The sequence below is a fragment of the Marasmius oreades genome, chromosome 7 (genome assembly GCF_018924745.1).
Source record: "Marasmius oreades isolate 03SP1 chromosome 7, whole genome shotgun sequence".
NCBI classification, from domain to species: Eukaryota; Fungi; Basidiomycota; class Agaricomycetes; order Agaricales; family Marasmiaceae; genus Marasmius; species Marasmius oreades.
Genome location: NC_057329.1, coordinates 2750427 through 2777443, shown reverse-complemented (window position 1 = coordinate 2777443; position 27017 = coordinate 2750427). Strand labels below are relative to the sequence as shown.

At 43.7% G+C, this 27017-nt stretch overlaps 8 protein-coding genes across 9 annotated transcripts; 5 read left to right on the top strand and 3 right to left on the bottom strand.

Moving 5' to 3' along the window:
• Positions 1 to 188: 188 nt before the first annotated feature.
• On the bottom strand, positions 189 to 1290 carry CYN1 (Cyanate hydratase). Of its 2 annotated transcripts, XM_043156692.1 has the most exons (7): positions 1089 to 1290; positions 958 to 1036; positions 831 to 904; positions 617 to 769; positions 536 to 565; positions 297 to 472; positions 189 to 231 (listed from the first exon to the last, which is right to left on the bottom strand). In XM_043156692.1, the coding sequence occupies exons 1-6, from the start codon at positions 1101 to 1103 to the stop codon at positions 389 to 391; spliced, it is 435 nt and encodes a 144-aa protein (XP_043006480.1). In that variant the 5' UTR covers positions 1104 to 1290; the 3' UTR covers positions 189 to 231; positions 297 to 388. The 2 variants fall into 2 exon arrangements, with proteins under 2 accessions (XP_043006480.1, XP_043006481.1); XM_043156693.1 differs by having other exon boundaries at positions 297 to 565.
• Positions 1291 to 1582: 292 nt separating this feature from the next.
• Positions 1583 to 2530, bottom strand: E1B28_011631 (uncharacterized protein). The gene is made up of 4 exons (XM_043156691.1): positions 2388 to 2530; positions 2246 to 2325; positions 2035 to 2180; positions 1583 to 1965 (listed from the first exon to the last, which is right to left on the bottom strand). The coding sequence occupies exons 1-4, from the start codon at positions 2477 to 2479 to the stop codon at positions 1900 to 1902; spliced, it is 384 nt and encodes a 127-aa protein (XP_043006479.1). The 5' UTR covers positions 2480 to 2530; the 3' UTR covers positions 1583 to 1899.
• Positions 2531 to 2534: 4 nt separating this feature from the next.
• E1B28_011630 (uncharacterized protein) lies at positions 2535 to 3277 on the top strand (the record flags this gene model as incomplete). Its single annotated transcript, XM_043156690.1, has 3 exons — positions 2535 to 2604; positions 2658 to 2934; positions 2992 to 3277. 3 exons carry the CDS (start codon positions 2535 to 2537, stop codon positions 3275 to 3277), a joined length of 633 nt encoding a protein of 210 aa, XP_043006478.1.
• Positions 3278 to 3383: 106 nt separating this feature from the next.
• E1B28_011629 (uncharacterized protein) lies at positions 3384 to 5805 on the top strand (the record flags this gene model as incomplete). The annotated part of the gene is made up of 16 exons (XM_043156689.1): positions 3384 to 3391; positions 3482 to 3737; positions 3789 to 3848; positions 3903 to 3922; positions 3978 to 4009; positions 4056 to 4107; positions 4169 to 4196; positions 4249 to 4362; positions 4418 to 4435; positions 4486 to 4580; positions 4636 to 4759; positions 4819 to 4977; positions 5035 to 5386; positions 5442 to 5561; positions 5611 to 5682; positions 5741 to 5805. 16 exons carry the CDS (start codon positions 3384 to 3386, stop codon positions 5803 to 5805), a joined length of 1575 nt encoding a protein of 524 aa, XP_043006477.1.
• Positions 5806 to 9454: 3649 nt separating this feature from the next.
• Positions 9455 to 10450, top strand: E1B28_011628 (uncharacterized protein; the record flags this gene model as incomplete). Its single annotated transcript, XM_043156688.1, has 2 exons — positions 9455 to 9974; positions 10035 to 10450. 2 exons carry the CDS (start codon positions 9455 to 9457, stop codon positions 10448 to 10450), a joined length of 936 nt encoding a protein of 311 aa, XP_043006476.1.
• Positions 10451 to 20629: 10179 nt separating this feature from the next.
• On the top strand, positions 20630 to 21145 carry E1B28_011627 (uncharacterized protein; the record flags this gene model as incomplete). Its single annotated transcript, XM_043156687.1, has 2 exons — positions 20630 to 20758; positions 20813 to 21145. The coding sequence occupies 2 exons, from the start codon at positions 20630 to 20632 to the stop codon at positions 21143 to 21145; spliced, it is 462 nt and encodes a 153-aa protein (XP_043006475.1).
• Positions 21146 to 22198: 1053 nt separating this feature from the next.
• Positions 22199 to 22560, top strand: E1B28_011626 (uncharacterized protein; the record flags this gene model as incomplete). Its single annotated transcript, XM_043156686.1, has 2 exons — positions 22199 to 22231; positions 22285 to 22560. 2 exons carry the CDS (start codon positions 22199 to 22201, stop codon positions 22558 to 22560), a joined length of 309 nt encoding a protein of 102 aa, XP_043006474.1.
• Positions 22561 to 25996: 3436 nt separating this feature from the next.
• Positions 25997 to 26621, bottom strand: E1B28_011625 (uncharacterized protein; the record flags this gene model as incomplete). The annotated part of the gene is made up of 2 exons (XM_043156685.1): positions 25997 to 26310; positions 26372 to 26621. The coding sequence occupies 2 exons, from the start codon at positions 26619 to 26621 to the stop codon at positions 25997 to 25999; spliced, it is 564 nt and encodes a 187-aa protein (XP_043006473.1).
• Between the last annotated feature and the right edge of the window lie 396 nt (positions 26622 to 27017).

Sequence of the window (27017 nt, the reverse complement as noted above, 5' to 3'; positions counted from 1 at the left end):
CATGCATCCGTCACAACCACAACACAAATGCCTTCGCTCAATGGAGTGTATGTATCGAAGTACTGGAGCTCACTAGCAGCTTGAATGGTCTGGATGAGACCTGTATTGGAGTTTCTAGTACGTAATACACAGAGTATTATAAAATTCGTGATTCAATGAATTATCGAAGGAACCTCGCATTTCTACATGCGGGCCCCGCTTTACCAGGTGGCATAAGGTAGGAATTTAGCACTGAGTATCGAAGCTGAATGAGTACCATGCCTCAAAGGGGACACTGGGCGAAATCAAAGACATACTCGAAGGTCAAAAGAGCACGATCTCCCTTAGGATCGGCCTTCCTCTCGATGTGAATCCTACAATCGATCATCGACATGATTCCATCACCAAACTATTGGAATATTAGCAAGAAGAAAAATTCTCGTTGGAGTAATCTCCATGCGGTCGTGAAATTCACCTTCTCATGAAGTACTGCCTATGAGCCACACGTCGGGTCCAATCAGGTAAATTGTCTTCGAGAAAGGAACGGAAATCTGACCTTGATGGGAGTCCCGTAAACTATCACACCCTACGCGGAACGTGGTTAATACCTCGTTCACACCTCGAAATCATCTCATACCTCATACAACCGATAGATCACAGGGTCAGAAGGCGGAGTGGGACCAAGGCCACGGTGTGGCCACCAATGCTCCCCCAAACCAGCTTGCAAATCGGCATGAGCAACCTCAAGAAATGTGGAGAGTTTTTCGAGTTCCTCGGCGGTGAATTTAGCCTTTGGATTAAAACGCGTCAGCACGAGCGCATCCAGCAGGTACAACAGTAAAACCACACACTTGTCCGTAGAAAGCCGATGCTACCCAGACTTCGTCTCGACCTAGCTCTTTTGCAATGGCGTCGAAAGAAAGACCTAAAAAGGAACATCAGCGTAACTTCGGAAAGCGAGAGCGGCTGCGTTGGTACCTTTCCTCGCCTTAGCTTCGAAGAGTTGTGCATGGATTGAGGGGACTTCGGAGAGAGGGCGAGTAGTGGTTGAAACGGTCTTAAAAGCTGATGAACTCGTGTTCACTTCTCAAAACGAAGAAGGCACTCACGGCTTGCGCAGACATGATCGGTCAGAGAGTGAGAAATAACTACAGAGTATGACATTCTGGTTGTCCTTATAACAGATCCTAAAGTCGTCAAGTGACCATTGCCAGATATGTTCCATGTCGCCTCTACGGTCCGATAAAGAGTTGGTGGCTTGCGACGTCTCTGCAACAGGACATGGATCCAGAGCGAGGGGACAGATTCCAGGGTACAAATACCGGACAGACGACAAAGGCAAGAATTCTTTCACAAACGGCATTAGTTAAGATGAACAAGAATCTCCAGGGTTTTAGTACCATCCTAAAATAGACAATTGAATTGTTGCCGATGAATTTCATGTTCACCTTTCCAAAACGAAGAAAGCACTCACAGCTTGCGCAGACATGACTGGTCAGAGGGTGAAGAACAATTACACAAGATTAAATTTGCAGTCGCCTTTATAACAGATCCTCTAAAGGGGTAGTCGACTAACCACTCCCAGATGTGCTCCCCCTTACGACGTCACTGCAACAGAACATGAATCCAGAGTGAGTGTTCGGCACAGATGCCCGGTTACAGATACCGGACAGGACAATGACGAGAATTCTTTCACGAGTGGTGTTATTCAGGTTAGATTGACAAGATTCTCCAGGGTTTTAGTACAATCCTAAAATAGAGAATTGAATTATTGAATAGAGGCTGGAGCCCAACAGTTGGGTTTGAAGTACCAGGGCTTCCAACACTTGCGTAGAGTATCTTCACCTTTCATTCATTCGTGGAGAGAGAGAGGGAGGTTCTCCCGATGTCGATGTCGATGTCGATGTCAACGCCTTGTTCCTACTTCCATATATCCTTCGTTTCCTGCATCAGTTCATATAATTGCCCGAGCTGTTCCGAAGACATCTGAAAAACGAATCTCCCTATGAGCAAGGGAGAATCCGGCAGAATCTAGAAAGGCAACAAAAAACCCACTTTCTCAAGTTGCATCTGGTCGAGCTTCTTCCCTCTGAATGTCTCGCCCGCCGGACCCTGCGGAAGTTCCTGAAGGTACATTTTCCACTGCGAAAGGAAGCCAATGATGTGTACGGGATTTGTGACTGTCCTGTGTCGTCGAAATTCTGTGGATATCGGTAGTGAATGAATTAGAAAAGGGCATGCGTGCGGATTCATGTATACTTCGTACCAGCCTTCACATAATCATCTCCTAGCGATCGCATTTCTCTAGGCAGATACCGGTGCGCGCGAAGAAGTCTGCGATACAGCCTAGTAATTTTAACAATGAATATCCACGACATTTCGCAAAAGTAGAACCCGGATCCACAAACGGTTTTGGAGGTAGAAGTGTAGCACTAGCCTCTTGAAGATTGAGAGGAGTTTTGGTTATGGATTCGGCCAGCAGAGTTAACGTCCGATACATCGTCCGACCGTTCGACGCGCAGTGAGAGGACGATGTAAACAACCGCCAACAAGCGATGGGACATCGTTCAGCTGCGTGTGCGAATTCGAATGAACGCGACGTTGTATTAGCGCGGGACCGCGACGGTAACTTGCCCTCAAATCTATCTTCCATTTTCGATTGAACTTCCTATTTCTAGCAGATGGCGACGTCGCATTACCATGGAATGAGGGCGATCCGCGTTCAACATTCATCGAATCATCCCTCAACGTCAACCCTTGCTTCAGGATAGTCATGAACTTTCAAACGGTATGGTGCAACAATGTGGCCAGCCAAGCATTGCGCAACGCTTCATCGCGATGTGCAGTCATCCTTCTGAGCAATTTATGGAGCAGCTTGCGGGGTTTCGCTGGATTATCGAATTACTGCTCGTTCGTGCAGGATCACTATCAGACAGCCCATGATCTTGAGGAAAGGTGGGTAAAGGACCGACTACACGTATTCACTCTCTGTTACTATTTTCTCCCTTCCAGATGCAATGTCTACATCATCGATTGTGCAAAGTGTTCCTGTATACCACGGTCAACTTTCCACTGGAGCTATCGGAAGGCCGTTATCGACAGCTGGAATGAATCCCCTGATCCGTGGATAATGCACAACCCCACAATTGAGCCACTGGTCCCAACAGGCAAGATCCGAGCGAATTGCAGGCCAATCGGTCAGTTCAACTGCGTGATTGTACTCCTTTTGAAGTTTGTACGAGCAGTGTACCTGTCTGCCCGGGCGATGCATGGCGGCGAACGTTGGTCGGAGGCTTGAGTGTCCTCAAAGCTGGTATACCCCTGCCGTGTGCGGAGATCCCACCATCACAGAAACTCGAAGCACAGAAGCACAGTCTGCATTTCAGTCCCACAGATCAGGTGAGATGGTGATGTGAAAGGCCTTTTAAGCGTTTGGTTCCAGGTTCGAGTCTTTCTCAATGGTGGGATTCAGCCGTTTATTAACAACCCTCTTTTTCTGTAGCTCGCTCGTCGCAGCTCAGAATCTCGATGTGAAACTCAAGACCGGCACGTTTCGTGGATTCACGGAGAATGGGATCGAAAAGTGGCTAGGCCTACAGTTTGCCCTTCCCCCGGTGGGGAATCTACGTTTCAAGGCTCCAGTGCCCGTTAACACGACTAGCACTCGTGTTAAGAACGCGACAACGTTTGGAAACGCCTGCCCTCAGCCTGATTCCGATCTAGGGGCTCCCGTTGGCGAGGATTGCCTTTACCTCAATGTACACACGTTCCGTATCACTTTCTCCCCTTCCTCACAAGTGTAACGACAGGTCTTCCGTCCACCTAATACAAGGGCGAATGCACGTCTGCCCGTCTTGTTCTGGATACATGTGCGCCACAATGCTCTTTGCGTTGTCTTCCTCACTGAATTCATGCCTGTGCAGGGTGGCCAATGGACAACCGGGTAACGTTTTTCTTTACCCACGAATGACACTGTTTTTGAACGTCATCCTCCATAGCGCCGGTTCTGAGCCTGATACTGAGCCGTCCCGTCCGTACTTTCCCTTGTCACTGTATTCGTATTAATTCCCTCCCAGGATTACTGAAACATAGCGTATCAGCGAAGAAGCCGATTATTTTTGTTTCGACGTAAGGAGTTACTTCCTCGAACTCTTCAATAAATCCTAGATTTTACTGACCAACTTCCTAGCAATTACCGTATGAACACCTTCGGCTTCGTGAGTGGTTTTTTGTACATGTTCCCACCACGGCTATGTGTGATGTCAGTAGCTCGCCAGCGCCTCCGTAGCTCCTCAGGACCTCAATGCCGGCTTGCTTGACCAAAATGAGGCATTGCGATTCGTTCACAACAATATTGCGGCCTTTGGTGGAGATCCCTCAAAGGTAAGTCTTTGATTTCTGTTTGCTCGTTCGTCAGCTTCTGACCCAAGATCTGCAGGTCACGATTTGGGGCCAGGTAGGGTGGAAGTCCTGCTGAGAATTTATGGTTTCTAACCACTCGCCTAGTCTGCGGGAGGTGGTAGTGTTCAAGCTCATTTCATATATCCTACCGGAGAGAACCTCTTTCGTGCAGGGATAGGCGAATCGGCGACAGGACCCATGTAATTTGTTACCCAACCCACCGTCGCACACCTTCACTAATTTGGCTCGATGTAGCAAAAACTCTCCCAATGCCAGTACTTACGATAAACCTGGTCTTCCATTCAGTCGATTACTTGCCAATACGGGCTGCGCTCCTGGTGCGGGTGCGCTAACATGTCTTCAACAAATCCCATTCCAGGTGAGATGGTATCAGCCGCTTTTGGGTCTCCTAGACTGACTGAAACTGCTTCTCAACAGACTCTTTTGAATATTAGTAACCAGATGATTGAGGCAACCGTCAACACCCAATTATGGGAACCTAGTGTGGGTCCACCCGGTAGCTTGATTCCCGAACGAGCTTCCCATCGCATCCGCCGAGGTGACTTCCAGCATCTTCCTTACATCGGTGGAACAAACGTCAGCATTGACCATCTGGCTGATGTCGCCCTCCCTCTGACTTTTTAAGTTTCGTAGAATAACGAGGGAAGCACCTTTGTGAGCTTCATACAGGGACTCGGGGATGTTCCGCCTGGAGCCGCTGAAGATGCTGCCTTTATAAAATTCGTCAACCTACTGCTCATTGACAACAGTACTCTCACCGACGATGTCCTGAACCGGTTCCTGACTATGTGGCCAGCGAATGATAGCTCTCTTGGAGCGCCGTTCAACACTGGTGACTCACTTTTTGACCGAACCACGGCCTGGTACGGAGACAACATGTTCCATGCCCCCCGAAGACTGTTCTTCCAACATGGCGCTCCACTCATGCCAATGTTTGCGTATAAATTCAACGAATTTATACCAGGCAATCCTCGGATGTTCGGAGGTGAGTATTGTGGAACTTTCCATCCTCCAGGACAGTCTCCCAATCACTTCACTAGTGAGCCATGCGATCGAAATTCCGTTGTTTCTCGGAAGTCCACCTCCCAGCGTGGAGAATGAATTTTCGAGCAAGATGATGGACTTTTGGGTAAACTTTGTTACTGATCTCAATCCTGGCCGTAAGCATCTTCGTGGATTCTTCCTCGAACCTTACTCATTCTGTACTAGCGGAGTGGCCGAGATACACAAACCAAACACTCTTACAGCTGATGAGGGACAACATCACTGTAATCCCTGATGGTGAGGAATCAACGCGTTGTCATCGAGAAACCATGAAAGTGACCGAAATTTCTCCTAGTCTTCGACCTCGAAAAAACCAACTTCCTCCTCACGGATGAGGTTCTGGATGAATTTGAGAAGTGAATTGAGTTTAGTGATGAGTACATTGACGTTTTATACAAACCGAGACTATTGTAAGAAAAAAAGCTGATCAAGTGTACAGTGTATAGTTTATTCAAATACAATCGAAATAGTTGCCTGGAATGACGACAGGACATCCAGAGGTATCTAAAAGTGTTTCAGTATTCTTCAGAACCTGATAGCATTGAGGTACCGTACTGACTCGGGCCGGGAAGCCGGACAGACGTAGAAGCCGGACGGCGGCGTCTTGTACGATAATTAGTTGGTTACCTACGATTTTTATAGTAGTGAAACTGTAACTTACCATCTGATTGACCTCTGTTATAATTTTGAGGGCAAGGAGTGCATCACTAAGGGAGATATGACAATTCTCGTATGTCTTGTCCAAATCAGGCACGAATTCCTTAATTTGGAATACAGATCAATGTGAGCACGTGTCAGCACAGGTGACACTCCTTATAAAATTCCCTTCTTCCCTTATTATTATAGGGGCTATACAATGTGCAGCACAGCGCACTCAAAACGAAGTGCAGCACAGCAGCACAGTCATCTTCCGAGCAGCACACCCAATCGGAAGTTATTTTCTGGCTGTGCTGCATTTACCTCTGGGTGTGCTGTAAAAGGGTTAGTGTGACGTACATTTATACACAAAATTTCGGAAATGTACTAGTAGGTGACAAGTCACTATGTAACAGTAGTGGTGACAAAAAAAAAATGGTACGACTTTTTTTTTTTACTGGCTTTTCTGTTTAAAGACAATACTCCAACATTCTAATACTTGTAGGTAGTTTCTAACTACTAAATGGGATGTGATAGATATAAAATAAAATATGTATGAGCTACAGTGAGCGTTGTGAACAATGGTGAGGAGGGATGATGGAGGTAAGAGGAAGAGAAGCAATGCTGTGCTGCTGTGTCCCACGCTCACTTTTAAACAGCACGAGGTTTGGGGGGAAGAAGTCACATGTGTTATTCTCACAGTGTGGCATGATCTTACTGTGAGAATAACACATGTGACTTCTTCCCCCCAAACCTCGTGCTGTTTAAAAGTGAGCGTGGGACACAGCAGCACAGCATTGCTTCTCTTCCTCTTACCTCCATCATCCCTCCTCACCATTGTTCACAACGCTCACTGTAGCTCATACATATTTTATTTTATATCTATCACATCCCATTTAGTAGTTAGAAACTACCTACAAGTATTAGAATGTTGGAGTATTGTCTTTAAACAGAAAAGCCAGTAAAAAAAAAAAAGTCGTACCATTTTTTTTTTGTCACCACTACTGTTACATAGTGACTTGTCACCTACTAGTACATTTCCGAAATTTTGTGTATAAATGTACGTCACACTAACCCTTTTACAGCACACCCAGAGGTAAATGCAGCATAGCTGGAAAATAACTTCCGATTGGGTGTGCTGCTCGGAAGATGACTGTGCTGCAAGTAGCACTCACTGTGCTATGTGCTGCACTTCGTTTTGAGTGCGCTGTGCTGACAGTGGTTGGGCCCCATTATTATATGCTCTATGGATACTCCCCAAGCTCTGACGGGTGTGATATTGGGCCCTTAGCTCATGTAGAGTTTTTTAACACTGAACCTTTTCACTTTTCCCCATTTTACCCCCCTTTTTTGACTAAACAATGACAGAACCATTGTGAGTCAAGTTCTTATCCAATCAAACTTCAGACTTCAGGGATCTGAAATACACTACCAAATAAGGCTTTTGTTCATACTTGGTGATTTTATAGAATTTTTCTGACAGATATAGACAGGGGGTACAGTAGTCCATGTATATTCCTAGATTTGGGCTCAAATTCAGATCTGGGCAATTCATATGACCCTCCAGTGATGTCAAATGTCACAAAAACATTCCCACTCATTGAAATAGAGTGATAGATCTAATTCACAGTGTCAAATTGTGCCCTAATATAGTAAAAATATGTAAATTTCAGTATTTTAGACACTTTTGACACTTTGTGATGTGTGAGTCATGAGACTGAGTGGGAATTGCACTTAGCATGAGTGGAACATTCATCACTTTCATTCTTACCCCCCATCACTACTGTCTCTCTTTCCTTTCTGTCTGCCTTTGACACTGTCCTCCTCACAATACCACACCTACTATCTCAGTACTATATTTAACATGCCTTCAAACCCCAATTCACCATCATCCACCATTCCTGTCCCTCCAGCCATTCCACTACCACCTCCAGATGATTCAACTATTGATTCTATTCAGGACACTATTCTAGAACAACTATTGAAGAACGTTGCCCAGGAGACCAGGATAGCCTATGCAATGGCTGCCTTGGAGTGTTCAAAGGCTGTCGCAAACAAGAAGGCACAAAAGCAGAACAAAGCAGTCAAGCCCCATCTGTCTCAACGAAAGGCCAGTCAAAGGTTTGGAGTCCCTAGAAGCACTTTACATGACAGGGTTCATGGAGTACAGAACAGAGTTGATGCCCATGCTGGGCAGATGCTGTTGTCATCACAGGAGGATGTGATGGTGAAATGGTTGAAAGAGTTGGGAAAGCGAGGGGTTGGGGTTGGGCCATTGATGGTCAATGATATGGCCTATGCAATATACAAAAAACCAGTTGGTGATAACTTTTATAAACATTTCCTTACTCGTCACCCTGATATTGTTCGCAGAAGAGGCCGACCACTGGAGGCTTGCCGGGCCCAGGCTTTAAACTGTACTTTGGTCCAAGAGTACTATGATCTTCTTGAGGAGTGCTGTACATTGGACGACGGGAATTTGATTCCACCTGGACTTATTGCAAATATGGACGAGAAGGGTGTCAACTGTGCTGATATTGGTCCAAACACTGTTCTTGTCGACCGTGATCAGAAAACTGCCTTCACTGTTCATCAGGCTGATTGAGAATGGATCACAATGATTGAGACTGTTTTTGCGGATGGGAAATCTATGCCACCCTCAATTATTTTCAAGGGCAAGAGGCTGAATATGGAATGGGGAAGAGACAATCCATGTAATGCTAGGTGCATATACAGTTGTTTATCTGTTTGGATTCTTGAATTTATAAGGTTCTATAGTATTTCATGTTCTCCAAATGGGTGGACAGATCGAGAACTAGGTGTCAAGTGGTTGGAAGAAAATTTTGTGCCTGAGATTGAAAAACGCTGAAAACAACTTGGCCTTCATCCCAAGCATCCCGCATTACTCATCCTTGGTGGCCACAATAGTCATTGTAACTTCCAGTTCTGTAATGTTGCAGAGCATGCCAACATCCGCATTATTTGTCTTCCATCCCATACAACCCATGCGCTTCAGCCATGTGATGTATGTGTCTTCTCACCATTGTCAAAGGCATGGAAGAAAATTCTTATACAATGCTCTCGGGCACATATTGATATCGACAAGTCCAATTTCATACACCACTATAGCACTGCTCGTGATAGCGCTTTCAAGTCTACTACAATTCAATCAGCATTCCGAATCACTGGCATCCATCCCTTCAACCGACACATTCTTCCTGATGTTGTATATGAGGCTGCAAAAAATACAACCACACAATCATCACAGCCTATTCCAGCTAGTCTTCCTACTGGACTGGTACCAATCCCTCCCTTCAGTACCACTTTTACTGTTGATTCTGAGGCACAGCAGTATCAGCTTCAGCTTCCTGATATGCTTGATGAGGATGCAACACATGCCGAGCTGTGGGACTTTATTGACACTATTATCGACGTTGTAAAATCAGTAGGAGTTCAGCTTGAGAAGGACTATACCCAGATGGTTCTCATAGATGATGAAAATGCCCAGTTACGAGCAGCTGTATTTGAGAAGGGGAAGAAGAAGAAAATGGTATATAATTGGGGCCATGCTCGACATCTCACCAATGCAGAGTGCTTGATACAGTTAGCAAAGGAGGAGTGGAGGCACAAGGCGAAGGACCTATATAAGGAGGTTAGAAAGGCTCATCAGACTCTTCAAAAGCGAATGCAGTTGAAGGACAAGCAGGAGCAGGACAAAGAAAAGAAGAGACTAGCAGAGGGGAAAAAGCTGGAGTGGGAGCAGAGTAAAGCAGCAAAGCAGTTGGAGAAAGAAAAGAGCAAGCAAGAAAAACAAGCTGAGAAGGAGAAAAAACAGCAAGAGAAACAAGCCAAACCCAAACGTGGACAGAATCGAGGTCAGCGAGTCCAAACCGGTAGAGATTGAGGTCATAGTCAGGGTCATGGATGGTCTGCTACAATTTCATCATCTGAAGGTGAACAATTTGACTTCCCAGATAGTAGCTCTGAAAATTCTGCAACTCAATCATCATCACTGGCACCACCACCCCGACCCAAGCCACAACCCCTTCCGCGGCCAGCTGCTAATACAGTACCAGAAGACTCTGAGCTTGAATCAAGTGACTCAGAGAATGAATATGAGTTGGAGGACATGGCAATTGTTGATATAATGGTGGAGCAGGATGAGGAAGAAGGAGTAGATGATGATGTGAAGCCTGAAATCCATGTCCTGGAGATAATCAAGCACTGTTGCAAGGCTGGTATATTGGAATTCTGGGTTTCCTGGGCAGATGGTGACAAAACTTGGGAACTATTGAACAATGTTGAAGATCTGGAGGCATTGGATGCATATCTGAAGACTAAAAAAATATCTGACCTTACCAATCTGTAGTTATCAAAATTCCCTATGTAATGAGCCCCTACTCATGCAATTTGGTCCAAAACTGAGTGAGATATGCAGGTATATGTCACTGCCACGTAGCCACCACAAGTGCCTGCCATCTCAATATGCACGTGTCCGGTTACCCAATCTAACTGAGGTTTGGGGGTCGGGTACGAAAAATATTCATAAGCTGGGCTGCAGGCTCTCTAAATTTTTTATATTTCGGTGAGGGCTACCCAAGATGTATAGCGAGATACTGAGATAAAATTTAGTACGATATATTACATAGTCATTGTAGAAAACATAAATTACCAACAAGCCGTCCGGCTTCCTGGTCCGAGTCAGTACCCCTCTTTGAAGGACAATCATGAGGATCATCACAGCATTTGAGACAAGCTCTACTGCTTTCAGGCTCGATAAGTTCAATGTAGTGCTTGTACCTAAAATATGGTGAGCCAGTAGAAATGGGGCAAGAAATGGTTTGACACACCCCAGACAAACACTGTCTGCTGGATTACCTTCACCCTTCTTTCCTCCACTTGAGTTGTATTGTCCTCCCAGATTGTCAGGGTTTAAACGGTCCATAATCCCTGGGTCAATACAACCAGTCACTGGAATCTAAATGAGATGGAGCACGGCAATCGAGCATGAAATGTAAGTAGGTACATTGAGCGGACCATCAGCAAAATTACGGAAACGCTGTAACCCCATTACCACGGATAGCAGCCGTTACGATTCAGTACTACAGTTAGAGAGGGTTGAAATAGTTTTATAATAGTATTTTAATAGTCTTACAATACTATTACAATCTAAGGCTACTCGATACAACCATCAATGCCAGATGTGCCAGTTGAAATACTGTTGTAATATGATTATCACTCATGAAAATCCAATAGAACAATGATAAAACTCAATAAAATTTGATACAAGAGTGTTAAAATTCTATATTATAGAAGGAAGTTGTTTACCCTCTCAACTCGTGAACCCCTCGGCCAAATCCGGATATTGCCGGCCCACACTTGCGACATTTTTGGTGACGACGTATTTGATAAAAACCAACTCAGCAGTCAAGACTATTTTCCCATGATTAATTTCCCTCCACACCATCGTCGTCTCCCAGCATGTCTGTCTTTCTGCCCTCCCCTCCATCTTCCGCCTATTTTACGACTCGACCACGACTTTCGGCACTCCCCAGATACCCAACTTCCAGAATATAAAACACCGAACAAATCAAACTCGTCCCATTCTTACTTTCCCCCACAACCACCACCATTTCTTCCACTTCCTGCCATCTTTCCATGTCGATACATACACTTGGTGTCTCCAGCTCGTTTGGGTTCCCTCAGTAAGTCCACGCCCTCTGTTTACCCTTTGCCATCCTAATAACACGCTCAGAAACTAGTGTTCTTACTAGGATGAGGTTTGATTTGAAGCAAGGTGTGTTCCCTGACAATGTGTCCTCCTCTTTAATCTGATTCCTTTGTTGAGTAGTTACATATCCTCTCATCGACACTCCTTCAACCTGCATATATTCGTTCTTGTTCCATACAACTGGCCCTTGTTGACATACTTCTATGCGAGTGATTGCTGAGTCCCGATAACACGGTGTATATATTACTCATCCTCCTCCTTGTTCTTCCAGAGTCAACTTCTATGTCCATTGGTTTACTTGACTTTCGATTGTTGTTCTGTAATAAACGATATATTCCATTACATTGCTTGTTTATACTTTCCGTGTATGTAGACTATACCTGAATTATAGTCTCTTTAAAATTCTTCCAAATTTTTTTTTTTTGGTCTGGAGGTTACTTAGGGTTGCAACGACATTGTGACTCGTGGAATCTTCTGTAATGGACAAAAGTAATTAGAATGTGTTGCTCTCATTGGAACCTCAGCTACTCGTTAAAGCCCCATACAATCTGCTACAACTCACACAAATGATTGTGACCTTACAGATGCGCTGCAAGTTCCACAACTTGTTCTATAGCCTGCAACCCGCTTCAAAACACTACAATTTGTTGAAATCTACCGAAAGCGTTGCAATGAAAGAGGTGGTTTGTGGCAGTCTCGCAACAGTGTTGTGACTGTAAGACTGTCATGAACCCCTGACATTAGATAACAACGGGCAGCTTGGGCCTGCCCGTTATACCGGATCATGAACGCTGTAATGCCATTACAGTGTATCAGGAATTTTGCTGATGATGGTGCACCGTTGGAGCCAGGCCTGATTGATAGTCTGACTTTTTCCAGAACCCGCTAGGGATCGGGATGTCGGTGGTAAAATGAATTAGAAAAAGATATGCGTGCAGATTCATGTATACTAAGTACCAGCTTTCACATAATTGTCTCCCAGCAATCGCATTTCTCTGGGTAGATACTGGTGCGCGCGAAGAAGTCTGCGATACAGCCTAGTAATTTTGACAATGAATATCCACGACATTTCGCAAAAGTAGAATCTGGATCCACAAACGGTTTTGGAGGTAGAAGTGTAGCACTAGCCTCTTGAAGATTGAGCGAAGTTTTGGTTATGGATTCGGCCAGTAAAGTTAATGTCCGATACATCGTTCGACCATTTGACATGCAATGAGGGATGGTAGGTGGAAACAAGCACCTGTGTCATGAACTGAACCAGGAGTAGTACCTGCTGCCGACTTTTTCCTCCTATATGGTCAACTGTGGTTGGACTCGGCATACGATCAAGGGAGATTTCATGTGAAAGAGGTCGATTCATAGGAGAGTACTCCTAAGCTTAGAGAAGGGGTCATCGGTATATAGGAGTACAACCCTTTCTACTAGATAGGTATATAAAGAGTACTTAGTGGTAGTATTTCTCTAGAATTTGATCTTCTTTGTCCCTCATCCTTTATCCTTTGCCTATCCTTTATCCTTTGCCTATCCTTTATCCTTTGCCTATCCTTTATCCTTTGCCTATCCTTTATCCTTTGCCTATCCTTTATCCTTTGCCTATCCTTTATCATACGGCTCACCACATGATTCACAGATATTCACGATACTGGACATCATCATTATTCATTCTCCTTGGTCGCCAGCTCTTGTCATCCTCTATTGCTGATAGGCCCGTAGGATGGTCTGCCAGCATTAGTCTGGAGTACGATCTCATAGTAGGTCAGAGTACCGGGTTTGGTACCCCTCGGATTACGCCCTATGTGGGTGGTTGGGTTGTTTTAGGCGTATGCTATCCTCAGCATCAGGGCTCGAGGCCCGGCATATGCATAGGTGGTTCACCCTCCTGACAACCTGCCTCTTTTGGATGACAGCTTCTTGACAGCTGCATGCCTGTCTCTGCTTCCGATTATGCCAACGCTTGCACAGTGCAACGGCCGAAATACTCAACACTGTATCCTTTGACCAGTCTGAGTGTATGTACGGTACTCTACACCACGGTTCATGTGGGATATCAAAAGGATATCTGCAAGCCGATGTTATGAGCTCCTGCCTTGAAGTCTTTGAAGTCTTGAAGGACGTACTGGTGATGTCGGAATGATGGCTCGCAATAAGTTGGCAAAAGATCCCTGCCCAGACATCTTTTTGATATCCCACGAGGAATGTCCAAACGACGTCCTTCATGCGTCCATTTCCATCAGCAAAACCCAAGGCTCTGGAACATGAATGGGAGGGCTTTACATGGTCAGTAAGGTTGTTATGTCTGTTACATTTGACTTCATTATTTTAATTGAGTTTACAGAATTAATCATGATGTTATTGGAATGTACATAGCTTACAATATGTGTCTTTAATGTAGATTTTGGTGCATTCTGGACCATCATGTACATAAACATAGAAGATGCAACTAAATGTACATACCCTGAACATTATAATCCATCATGTAGAGAAATGGACAAGATGTAAATGACATGTATTAGTTATGTACATGACTAACAAGATGGAGTTAAAATGTACATGACTGTACATCATGTAGTTGGCTGTATAGGCTATTATAACAATTTTGAAGGACTTATTAATGGTGTTGGGACCTGTAAATGTCATTGACATATTGATTCATATTGTAAGTAATGAGGCATGATTTTGATGATGATACATGTACAAAAGTTATAAGTGTGCATAACCCTCAGCACACAGAGTATCTATATGTTTCTTGACTGCCATTGTAACCTTGTGGCAGGATAACTTGAAATACTGGTAGAAGTTTCAATATTTTTCTGAGCCTTGCAGAATGTAGTGTCTTAATCCTCAATCTTTAGTATATCTCTTTTCTTCTTTTCATAACCTGTTCTCCAAGTCCCTCAATAATGCCAGGCCCAGTTCCTAACATTACTTTTAACCAAGGCTGAGATTAAGGGCGTGTTAGCTGTTTTGATTGAGTTACACCCATGCACACACCCTACCACACATGTACTTGACTTGGTACTTTAAGAATATACAAGCTTATGACCCGGCCCTTTGTGCCGAGTTTTTGCATGTTTATACACCTGCTTGACTTGTACTCAGCCTTCAGCTTATAGGGGTCTGCAGGTAGGGAACAGCAAGAATCACCCATGGGGGAAAAGTTTGTGTCCCTATCCATGTCACAGGTGTGACCTGTTCTGTGAACCTGTGGAAAAACCACTCTATCTTGTGTCAGAGGTATAACCCATTCTGCAAGCCCATTATTACCCATGGGAAAAAGTATAGTAGGGATGGACTTGTACAGGGTGGCTGACCCCATTCCAGCTCCATCCCAACAGCCTAATTTTCCTATCTGTGGGTATGGCCCTGCTCTATTCTATGTCACAGGTGTGAGTTACAGGTTTTGACCTGAAAAAGTATAAATGTATTCTGTACCAAATCAGTACATGTTGGATGGCATGAATAGCAGGTAGAACTGGTACAGGACTTTGTACAGGTGGCTGACCCCATTCCACCCCTGTCCCATGCACAGAAAAACCTGTAACCTGTGGAAAACCCACCAAGTTGGTACAGTTAAAGAAGGGAAGGGGAAGGGCCACAGAAACAGAACTGAACAGTGAGAGATGACAATTATTATAAAAAAGGAGTGTGGGAACATAGAAATTACCTAATAACAGCTGAATATAGATGTCAGTCACAGTAGGAATCAACAGAAACATAAAAAGTACTATGGTAAGGTAGACGATAGTTCATAATCCACCAACCCATGTGATCGAGTGTAACGACCCTTTTATATCCAAGTCCCATACTTTTACCTCTTCCACCACTATCATTCATCGACCAGATACAAAATGGTAAATTTGCTTCCGGAAATCTATAGAGTTGAGTCAGAACAGTAAGCTGTGTCAAAAAAATCAATTAAAGGTTCTGATCTTGGCCTCCTGATACAGTTTTTAGCCCAGCATGGTGATTTCTGATGCCAGCCACAACAAAAGCACACCTTACACATCATGCCAACCTTGGAGGACCTGGAAAAGTGGTTCAGAGAAGAGATGAATGTGTCTTGGAGATCTCTAATGACTATTTGGAGGATTTCGAGGAATTGGGGCACTGGTAAACTTTCATAAGCCTTAGAAACCATGGCTAAAGTATATCAGAGACTTGAGATCAAATTGCAATGTCATACCACTTCGGGAGCAGCTATATAGTACTATTTAGCGTGATTCTCCAGGAGAACTTTAGTGAAAAACAATGTGTAGCAAAGTAGAAAGATGAAAGGGCATTGAGTGGGCACCCCGATTACCCGATTTGGTGAAACAGTAACATGTGACGGATGCCACGTGGGGTTGGTCGTCTCAGAGGGAGGGGACATGTACATCGATAGTGCACATGGCAAATTTCAATCTCCGCTTTAATTTACCCCGGTCCTGTTGCATAGATCATTTTTTCAAGATAATCGCGACACTTCTCCCATAATATAAGGATTATTTTCCGCTTTTTTGTATTTTTTTAGTAGAGAGGTCAGCTATCACTCATAAGGTCTGATAATTGGTGGCTATACCTGTCAGTATGTCTAAACTCTACTCCAAAACCACCTGTGATTCAATTTTTGTTCTACTCTTTTAATTATTATTTCTTGATAGGGTGATATTCAATATCTTTGTAGATATTACCACAGGGAGAAGTCCCAGGCTCAAACTAAGTGGAAATTTGGATTCAGCACCCAAAAATACATACTCCCACCTATCTCTAATATTTTTATCACCTACCATTTGCCTACCTATTAAGACAGTCTAGAATGTGTCATGTCTATTTACACAGTAATATCAATTCACACAGCAGTTAAAAAAATTATCTAAGCTTGAATTTGAATTCAGGGTGTATGAAAACCCCTAAAATGACCTAAGGACTGTCCAAAACCTCCTAAAACTGAGCATAAGGGTGGGATTGGTAGGGTTGGTGGTACTCAACCAAAAAGGGAAGGTACCGGCAAATTGGCAGTGCCACTAGCAAATCTCCCACACGCACGCGCGCTAGGTGTATTTAGAGCTCGCAAAGCCTTGAAATTTATGGTTGGGTTGGCTCAGTTGGTAAATTGCCTGTCAGTCATTCATATCTTTAAATTAAACCAACTTGATAAATATAATTATTCTAACTAAAATCACTAAAATCAATAAATATATACCATATATACAATGTGGAAAATCCCGTGGGCAATATACCCTGTAGATTTTTACTTGTATACATCTTTCCAGCTTTATGTACATTTTAGTTACATGATGGACCCTACTTGTACATTTTAAATACATTTTGTGGGTTACTGTACATTTTAACTATATCTTGTAAAGTATTGTACATTTTAGACACATTTTGGAATGCTGTACATTTTAGCTACATAATATACAAAGTTGCACCCAATGGGGTGGTCACATCATGATGGTACAGGACACCCATCCTGTCCCAACTGTTCCAGGTGTCAGGAGGGTGAACCGCCTATGCATGTGCCAGGCCTCAAGCCCTGACGCTGAGGATAGCATACATCTAAAACAACCCAACACCCACATAGGGCGTACTCCGAGGGGTACCAACGAGATCATACTCCAGACTAATGCTGGCAGACCATCCTATGGGCCTGTCAGCAATAGAGGATGACAAGAGCTGGTGACCAAGGAGAATGAATAATGATGATGTCCAGTATCGTGAATACCCATGAACCGTACGATGAACCGTACTCCTCTAACAAGAGTAGACCTTCGGCGATGAGAGCATCCTATGATGAGGACGTATCCTCACGAGCCAGTACTCCAATGACAATGGGAGCATATGATAGATGGTACCCAACGTACACCAGTGTAGTGTACCACATACCTGTAACCTAATCCATGCGTACCCCATCCTGTACTCTAACACGAGAGAAGGGACTCTAGGGCAAGTCCGGTAATGGGTGCTGGGAATGATATATCAACCTCTGTCCTAAAGAACAAACCAACCTATCAGTGCTATGTGTAGCACTGACAAATCAATCAATCCTCAACAATATAGCTATCCCAGTTGTGAAGAGTCTATCACCACTCAACACATGTGGGCAACTCGGAGACCTCGGGAAGTCTAGGCCCTGTCAGCGTAACATGGATAAAGATAGGGGACTCTTGGCTTATTATTTTATTCATAGTTTCTGGCACAATCTCTGGCATTATACCCGATTAGGTGAGTTTCTGTTCGACTGAAAGGGATTTTATTATTATTCTCAAGTTTACTACATATCTCGGACTTTTATTATTTTTATTTAGAAAAGTGTATATAAGGAGGGAGGGTAGCAGGAAATTTCCCCAGCAGCCTACAAGCAGAGACGCAGTTCACCTACTAGTGCTAGCTCAAGGATTTTACCTTTGCCCCTCACTTCGTCAAAGTTTGGTGTTCTGTGTTTTGTTTGGATTGATTTGGACCTATTGCAATTTGGATTTGATTGGATTGTTATTGGAATTGGACTTGGATTTTGAGTCAATTTGGACTTATATTGAATTGGAATTGCATTTGGACTTGATCGGAAATTTGAACTTGAACTTGAACTTTGCAAAGTCTTGAGAAAAGCTTTGTTGAATCCTTATTGTTGAAATATTGAATTAGTGTTTTGTCTTGTCATTTGATAAGAAGGAATAGAAACTTGATTGAACCTTAGAGACCGAATATCCCTATATTCTCTCTTTCTTAGTGCCTCTTAGTGCAAACTAAAGCCTTAGAATACTGACCTCCACCCCTTACTCTAAGAACACTCTTTTGGTGTGGTTGGTTTGCGCACTTCGTGCCTGAGGTGTGTTTTCCAGTCCCATTAGTAGGGCGTTCCAAGCGTTATTAGCGATTAAGGGATATTATGTTGAGGCTTATGCTTCAGTACTGGACTCGTAGCTAAGAGGGATGAAGTCTTAAACAGACTCCTGAAGGGAGAGAGCAAGCGCTCTCAAACAAAGACAGACTTAGAGAAAGGCGCACCAAAGTGTTGAGTGCTAGCAGTTCATATGGACTGAGCAGTGGATGCTACAGAGAGAAGTAAAACACACGCTCAAGACCAAGGACGAGATGAAGTCAAGTGCAAGCGATCAGAGAGGTGTCCAAACATGTACAAGCAACAGAGAGACTGTCTTCGGACAGGTCGGAGAGAGCTAGTGCTCTTGGATAGGATTGAGGATCAGATTCCATGCGCCGAACCATACGAGTTCTCGCTAAGAGACTAACCAATGAATAGAGACCAGTGACGTTAAGAGCTAGACTCTTCCAGACCGTGTGCGGATGCCTGGTGGAAAGAGCTAGCGAAGTCAGAGGCATATGCTAGCAGTACTAGTGAGCGAGAATGCAGCTAGATAGCATCGCCTGCAAGAAACCAGCATGGGCAGCCAAGCCCAAAGACGATTTGTAAGCTAGTGTAGAAATTGTATATATACCAGGCCTGTATCCATAGTTAAGGCAAGCAAGTACTGCCAGTGTGTAGGAAAGTTTCGGAGCAACTGCCCATGTGTAGCCTCCAAATAGAGATTAGATTTGCCTTGTTAAATCAGTGATTGGATAAGAGATTGGATAAGAGCAAGCAATTCAGAGAACAGTTCAGAGACCTTCAGAGTTATTCAGAGAACAGTCTTCGTATTGAGTTTCATAGTCCACAGAGGACCCCTAACTTTCCACTCTCCATTCTAAGTTGAAACGAACGGTTTACCCTAGAACCACTGCACTCAACAAGTGAGGTTTTAAGTCTTACACGGCGAGCAGAATGAACTGACACAACACAAAGGGGAGATTGAAAAGCAAAATGGATGCTAAAAGAACTTACAGATAGGCAAGGCTTATTAGTACTTAGTAGTACTAATAAAGGGACTTTAAAATATGGAGACTGGCAAGAGACTGAAAGTACAAGAATATAATAATATTCAAGGACTTTGAAGGAAGCTATTGAAGCTTGGAATACTAATGGCAGGAGCAAGAGCACTTAAGGCACACAGGAAAGCTGAGGATAGCAAGTAGAAAAACTACAATTGCAGAGAGAGAGAGGAAAAAAGTACAACAAGGTACAAAAGATACAAAATAATAAGGCTAATGAATGGGGACAACTCAAATGGCCTTTTATACAGGAAATAATAGTATTCTATGGAATATTCTATATAACTATGGCTGTGAATAGCACTGCTACAACTGTATAGAAGGCTATGTGCTTACTGCTAGAGGCTATGTATAGAGCATAATGACTATTTAGTAGTGGAGCAATTCCAAAAAAAGTCCGGAGTTCTCAGGGACTTCAGTGGGAATATTGGGGATTTCAGCAGGAGTATTGGGGATTTCGGAGATTCCTGGTGATATAGTTTAGGTACTGTAAATGACAATATAAAAAAAAGGTGGGACTCTGAATTGTCCTGTGACATGGCCTTTAATGGACAAATGTTCTAGAAGCTGTGGAGTTAGGCTAGGAACATTCTATTAGAACTTATTGGGCCCTGACATGTGACACAAAGCAAGGAAGACTGTGTTATTGTATTTTGTGTAGGTTTGTGTTCAATTCGTGACATAAGTCCACTGGACACAAAGCAACCCTACTACAAAGCCCCTAGCTGTTCAAGTGTGTAGCACAGATAGCTGTAACTAAGAGCCAGCCTTCCCTAATCTTTACATTGGGTTTATGGTAACAGTTGGATAGAAGGTACGTACCTAACAAATGATTAGCTACAAAGATGCTAACCTTTTGGATAGACTCACACAGTTAAAGTTTATGATGCATCTTTGGAGCAGAAGACGGCAGAGAATCTTCTTGTCCAAATGAAGGAAGTGATCAGAACTATGGAAGAGAAGTGGAAGGTAGAGGTAATTGGCTTTACAACTGACGCCTCTGGCAAGGCATGGAAGGCACATCATTTACTCACTCATGAGTATCTGCACATTGTAGTACCTGACTGCTATGCCCATCAGGTGAGTTAAATATTAAGACCCTCGATATAAATTATTAAACTTACGATGAACTAGATAAACCTTATTGTTGGGGATTATTTTAAAGTGGACAAGGGGTTCCTTACTTACAGTCATGATGCCATGGAGCTTATTACTTGGCTCCGAAGCAAAAGATATGTCCTAGCGCTGATTTGCAGATCGCAAATTGAGAACCGTCAACCTGTCTGTACCGTCATCCAAGCTGTTCTCACAAGGTGGACTGCGCATTACCTTGCCTTCCTCTGTTTGTTGGAGCTTCAGCCCACGCTTCAATTTATGGCACATGGAGATCTTTTGAAGCTGGATAATGAGCATCAGCTGGTGACTGGGAATAAGAAGGCAAAGGAGAAGGGGTTGAATATGATATGAATTATACAAGATGACAATTTTTGGTCATCAATTGACCGGCATGTACACAGCTTCTAAATTAAAGTTTGTAGTGTCAATTAAATGTGATGGACAGTATGAAAAACCATCCAAAGCCACTGGCAGTTGCTGCTAATGTGACGCAAGCTGCAACCTGTCATCTCGATCAAGTGATGATGACATTTGGTTTCTTATATTTCCAATTCTCTCAGCTACAAAATTAACATGACCAAGCAGTCAAACAGGCAGTGCTCAGGAGTATCGAAGATTGCTGGGCAAAATGTGATCAAGATGTTTTTGTCGCAGCTTTAGTACTCAATCCATACATTGACATGACAGCATTCCATACAATTAAGCTCTTCACCTTTAATGGGATCACCACAATGATGCAATGCCTGTGGAAGCGATTCTACCAGACCCCCCCACCTCCCCAGCTTCTCAGTAACATCCAAGACTACTTTGCACATAGGGGACCATTTGCGTTTATGATGTCAGCTATTGTCACGAATCGAATCGTTCACTTTCCAGGGCATGTCCAGCTGCAAATAATCCCCAGAAATCGATTTTTGGGCATCCTGGGCATCCTTGCCATTCTAGAAACCTTGACATTTGGTCATTCAGAGTCATTCCAGTCATTCCCAGCTATTCCAGTCATTCCCAGTCATTCCATGGTTATTCCATCTTATTTCCTATTGGCTAAGTCTTATCCCCATGTAGATAGCTCAGTAGTATATAAACCCACCATGTATCTAGCTTTTTCCCCAGCCTTGTAATTTTAAACCCTCTGTTTGTGTTTTGTCTCTTGTGCTTTCTGCTTTTCTCTCTCTCCTCAGTGTTCCCAAGTGTTCCCCCAAATATTCCAGTGTCCTCAGCCCCAGTATCTTTTCCAGTGTGCTACAAGTGCTTCCAAACTCCCTCCCAGTATTCTCCAGCAAGTGTTTACCATCGAGTAAATCTTGTCACCTCGGTGGTCCCTATCGTTTAGCTTGCCACGTAAGCCTTAAAACCCCACTAGTTGGGTGCAGTGGTTCTAAGGTTGAATGGTTCATTTCAGCTATGGAGTCACATCGTGTTCAAGCAGATGAAAATGTATATTCTATTTGATCATTCAAATTTCATGAACTAACACTATTATTTTACAGAATACAGAACCAAATCTGCTGGACCTTTACCATGGTTTCTCATTTCCAGGTCGGAGTGACACTATTGCCAGTATGGAACCTCCTCTCATCAAACTCAGAAAGCGGGTTTTGTCTATATCTGCTAATTCTGCCTCTTGCGAGAGGCTGTTCAGCGTGTTTGGTAACATACTTACCAAGCTACAAAACCAGCTTGGCACACCCACTCTCTCAAATCTTGCTGAGCTAAAGATGCTCATTCGAGATGAGTACCTCCAATCTGGGGAAGCCAAGACATGACTCAAACACAAATTTACTGACCTTACTCCTATTGACCAGGAGCCCTCACTCACGACACGACATCTAACTCTGAGTCAACCAATTTCACCTCTAGACGCACTGGAGACACCTCTTCCATTGAACCCTGTGTCATCCTCTCATTTGTTCCCACCAGCTACCTCCCAGTCCCACACTGCAGATTCAAATATATCTAACAAGTTCAGTGTGATGGTGGCAAGAATGGAGCAAATGGTTGCAGAGGACATTGATCTTGACCTTGATCCGGTGATCGTGATTGCAATTCCTGGAGCTTCAGCTTCAAGGCTCGGAGGTCGAACTATCACTGTGCTGATTACTGATTTATTCAATTTCAACTCAGTTCATTGGATGGAGAAGTTAAGAACATGAGGAAATAAGTTTTTTCAGCAGGAGGCGGAGTTCTCGGAGTTGATTGACCGAGGTTCTCATGGCGCTGGTTCAGACGGTGTGGTACTTGACCTGGACGACAACTTACAGGCACTAGTGGACCGGTAGCTAAGTGGGTGACATATTACATAGACTCGATGTGCTTCAAATTGTACAGAAAAATGTATATAATACTGCTTTTTACTGCACGACCACTACATGTTGTGGGAAAGGCAGTTCAGGGGCACCAAACCACCTGGTGCCTGTGTTAAAGGCACTGCCCTGCTGCCTTTCAACAAAGGCAGCGGCATGCTGCCATCCTCAACAACACTGGTCCATTTGCTATTGCTCGTGGCACCTTTAACTGTGATCTGGGTTTTTTTTTTCATACAACTTAGATATTCCTCACCTTATGCTGGCCTCACACTCATATGTTCCTAATCTGTCTGTGATTGTCTTTAGATACCCTTTTGAGATAGTATTTCTGTCTAGACCAGGTGGAATGACCAAATGTTTTATCCTACTTGACTATAGTATCAATGTAAAACATACATGCTGACTGTGACCAACCTCTGCAATGGACAGGTCATTGAAACACCATCATGGGAGAGATTTGTTATCTGCCAGTGAGGCTTATTTGTGTGAGCACAATGTTATGTGAGGCTGAATAGACTCTATTGATCCTGAACATTAGACATTAAGATGTAAACATATAGTGGTCCATGGACCATAAATAATGAACAATGTTAATGAATAACGAGCGCAGTCCAAGACAGTGCCATGGCTGATTATGTATGGTGAAGGAATGTGGTACGTGTATGTACAAAGGTTAGAGGCATATGAGTAACAATAGGCAGTAGTTGGGTGAGATATGATATTGGGTGAGAATGGATCCAATCAACAGTAGCAGTGGTAGTGGGAAGCACTGCAAAAGCGAGGAGACCATGTAACTTCATTATAAAGAACCCCAAAGAATGTGGCAGCACCCGTTATAATGATTGGTGTGAGTTGTCCAGGAAGGAAATTCCATTAAAAGGCTGTCAGTGACTATTAAAAATGTATTTATACTGACTATAGTATCATCAGTGAACCTGGCTTTTTAGGTTGCCTTTTTTGTATTTCAGGTCCATGTGATAAAATCATCAATGGTCAGCTTTTCTTGCCCGCCAGGTACCTTCAATGGTTCTGTTTCTTCCATAATCATTAATGAACGTGTTTCCCCCATTTCTTCAATGGTCCCGCTTTCCTCCATTAATGCTTTTCATGCCCACCGGGTAAGGTAGCAGCAATCCAGTTTCATCAAACATCACCTGATGTGACTTTTATGTGATGGATCGATCCAAAAAAGGCGAAAAAGGTCAAGCACTGTTTTCAGCAGGCTGGTTTTTGGGTGGCAGATAAAGCCTCAAGGCTCTTTACACCAATTCCATACATCAATTTGTTCAGTTTGTTAAAAAATTCTCACTGTGTAAAATTGAGGATGTAAATTTAAGTTGTTGTGTAAAAATAGCAGTTTTAGTGCTTTCCAGCGGGCGCTAAATGATATTTTGGGTCAGTAGTTCTTCCAATATCCCCTCAGGAATAACGTGGTGGCCTCGATATTTGCATGCAGCCCATGCGGCCTGTCTTCCATTCAGTCCACGTGCGTATGCATCCATGAACTGGAGGGACCGAACAGAAAATCTAGATATTTTAAACCCCCATCAGAAACATGTCAAATAATCAATTAGTAGACATACTGTCACATCATAGTCAGTGGGATGCTGCCCAATGCATTTAATGCATTCTCCTTGAGAACATCTTGGCGTGATGATGGCAGGTTAAGCTGATAAACTCGCTTTGCATAACCCCAACACTGCTCAATAAAGTTAAGCTCAGGGTGAAATTTTGGGAGAAAAAGTAGCTTGAATCCACGAGCTGTGCATTCTTTCTTGAGAACTGAGGGAACATTTTTGAAGTCTGGCTGGTTGAACAGCATCTGACAGCAACAACAGCTGGTTGAGTCAGGATCAATACACCGAAACCCGCTACATTCATGGCACCGCTTTTTTGCCTCCTCTCGAGTGAGCAGGCCGCACTCAATAAGGATTTCTGCCATCCCCTTGAAGTTTCCATTCTCAAAATAGAGAGACTGATGCCTCCCATCCAAAAACTGGGCACCTGTCATTGGTATTGGTACCTTAACCTTGTTACCCTTGCTATCCTTCTCAACCTTCTCAACAAACCAAGGATTTGATCCCTTCGGAAGTCGACGTGCAGATAGGGAGCCATCAGGTCACTTCTGGTGGGTCTTTGCATTGTCATATACAAGAATATGCTCAAATTCTGGGTAGTCAGATGTGGGAATATCCATGGCAACATTCACCTGTTCCATGATATGCTCACTGGTGAAGTACCCATCATTCTCTGCACCTGGGAAGATGTGACAACGAGCAGATTGAGTCTTGTCACGGGATTCAAGCCAGCCAAAATCTGCCAAAACAAAGTCAGCAACCATAAATGAGGAGCCATCGCCTTTCTGATAAGGTGTGGCTGATTTGTCTTTCAGGTCCCAGTAGTGACGGCGGCAATCATGTGCATAGAAGATGGTCTCGTCGTGAAACCAGATAACCACCTGCTTTCCGGCTGGTTTAACGCCAGTTTGCTGACCATTCTGGTTATACCATTGGATATGAGGGAAGAGTTTTTTGACAGTGGGAATGAATATGTTGTCCCAGTACTCCACAACATCCTTCCTTTCATGGCCATCTGCATATTGGCCCTTTTTAGCCTCAGCAAACTGGAAACCAAGGGCTTTGAGGTAGTCCCTGCATGTACGGACACTTGGTGACTTGGTGATAGCATGCCAGGCCATGACCTCCTCAGAACCCAAATAATCAGCAAGCTTCTGTGCTGATATCTCCTTTCTGAGTGACTGAAGGAATAACATCACCTCACTGGCGAGGGACTCGTCGTCCATCATTGACTCATTCCACTCACCATATGGGTTGATGGGCAGGATTTTCTCATCTGCCATGAATTGTCGGGCCATCTGACAAACTACCTGTGCACACTAGGGACACCGTCTGACAGATATTGCTGCTTGATGGGCTGAACTATGCCACAGACCAAAACAGCGGGAGTTCGGGTCACTGTAGAATTTAAATAATGTCTGGATTAGTCCAATTTGTGCCCGGACATATGGATCCATCTCACCCTTTGAATAATGTCTGTACCCTGGACCCATCATGCGTGGCGGGTGCAGGATTTCATTGAGAATCTTAAGTTTCTCAAGAATGACATAAATGCTGGGTGCTTCTCGTGTTTTCCCATCACCAAGACTTGGCTCGGTAACTTTGTCATGTTGTTTGGGAAGGTATTGCCCAACTAGGTGTGTCTTGTAAGTAAATCAAATCAATCTGGCCGATTGAAAATAGACTGCACGCACCCCGACACATGGCAAGATCCTTAAATGTGTCATCATCATCAATCTCTTCGATCTGTATGCATCTGTTTGGTCTCTTCACTGGTTGGACAGTCGAGTTCAACTTGAATTCCTCGCACAGTGGTGCACCCAGGGACTTGGATTCGGATGGGCCAGTTCCAATAACTCGATATCGGTTGGTTTTTGGCTTCAAGGGACTCCCAGTAAAACTCGGGTGGTCTACAACGGGTTGACGCATGGGACTATGTGGCATTTGAGGCCGAGAATATGCACCTTCCTGGGAAGGAGGCACAACAGATTGCTATTAATGGGCTGCCATCAATTGAAGAAGTAATTTAATCTGATGGAAAACACTTACATTCTCACAGTCTTCATTCAGTTTCCGCTTCTTTGATGTATTTCTGATATTTGGCAGGTTTTTTGACTGTGACGAAACAAATTTGTGCTTTCTAGCCATGGCTAAACTGGTGGATTGGACAGAACTGACAATGACACAACCACCTTGAGCATTATTCAGCTCCACTCAACTACTCTTTCTGGAAAATTCAGTCAGGTACTCGATCCTTTGAACAAATGCCTCAATTTGATGTAGCCATTAGGAGGTGCGTACAAAATAACTACAGATATTGCAACTTTCATTCCTCTCTTC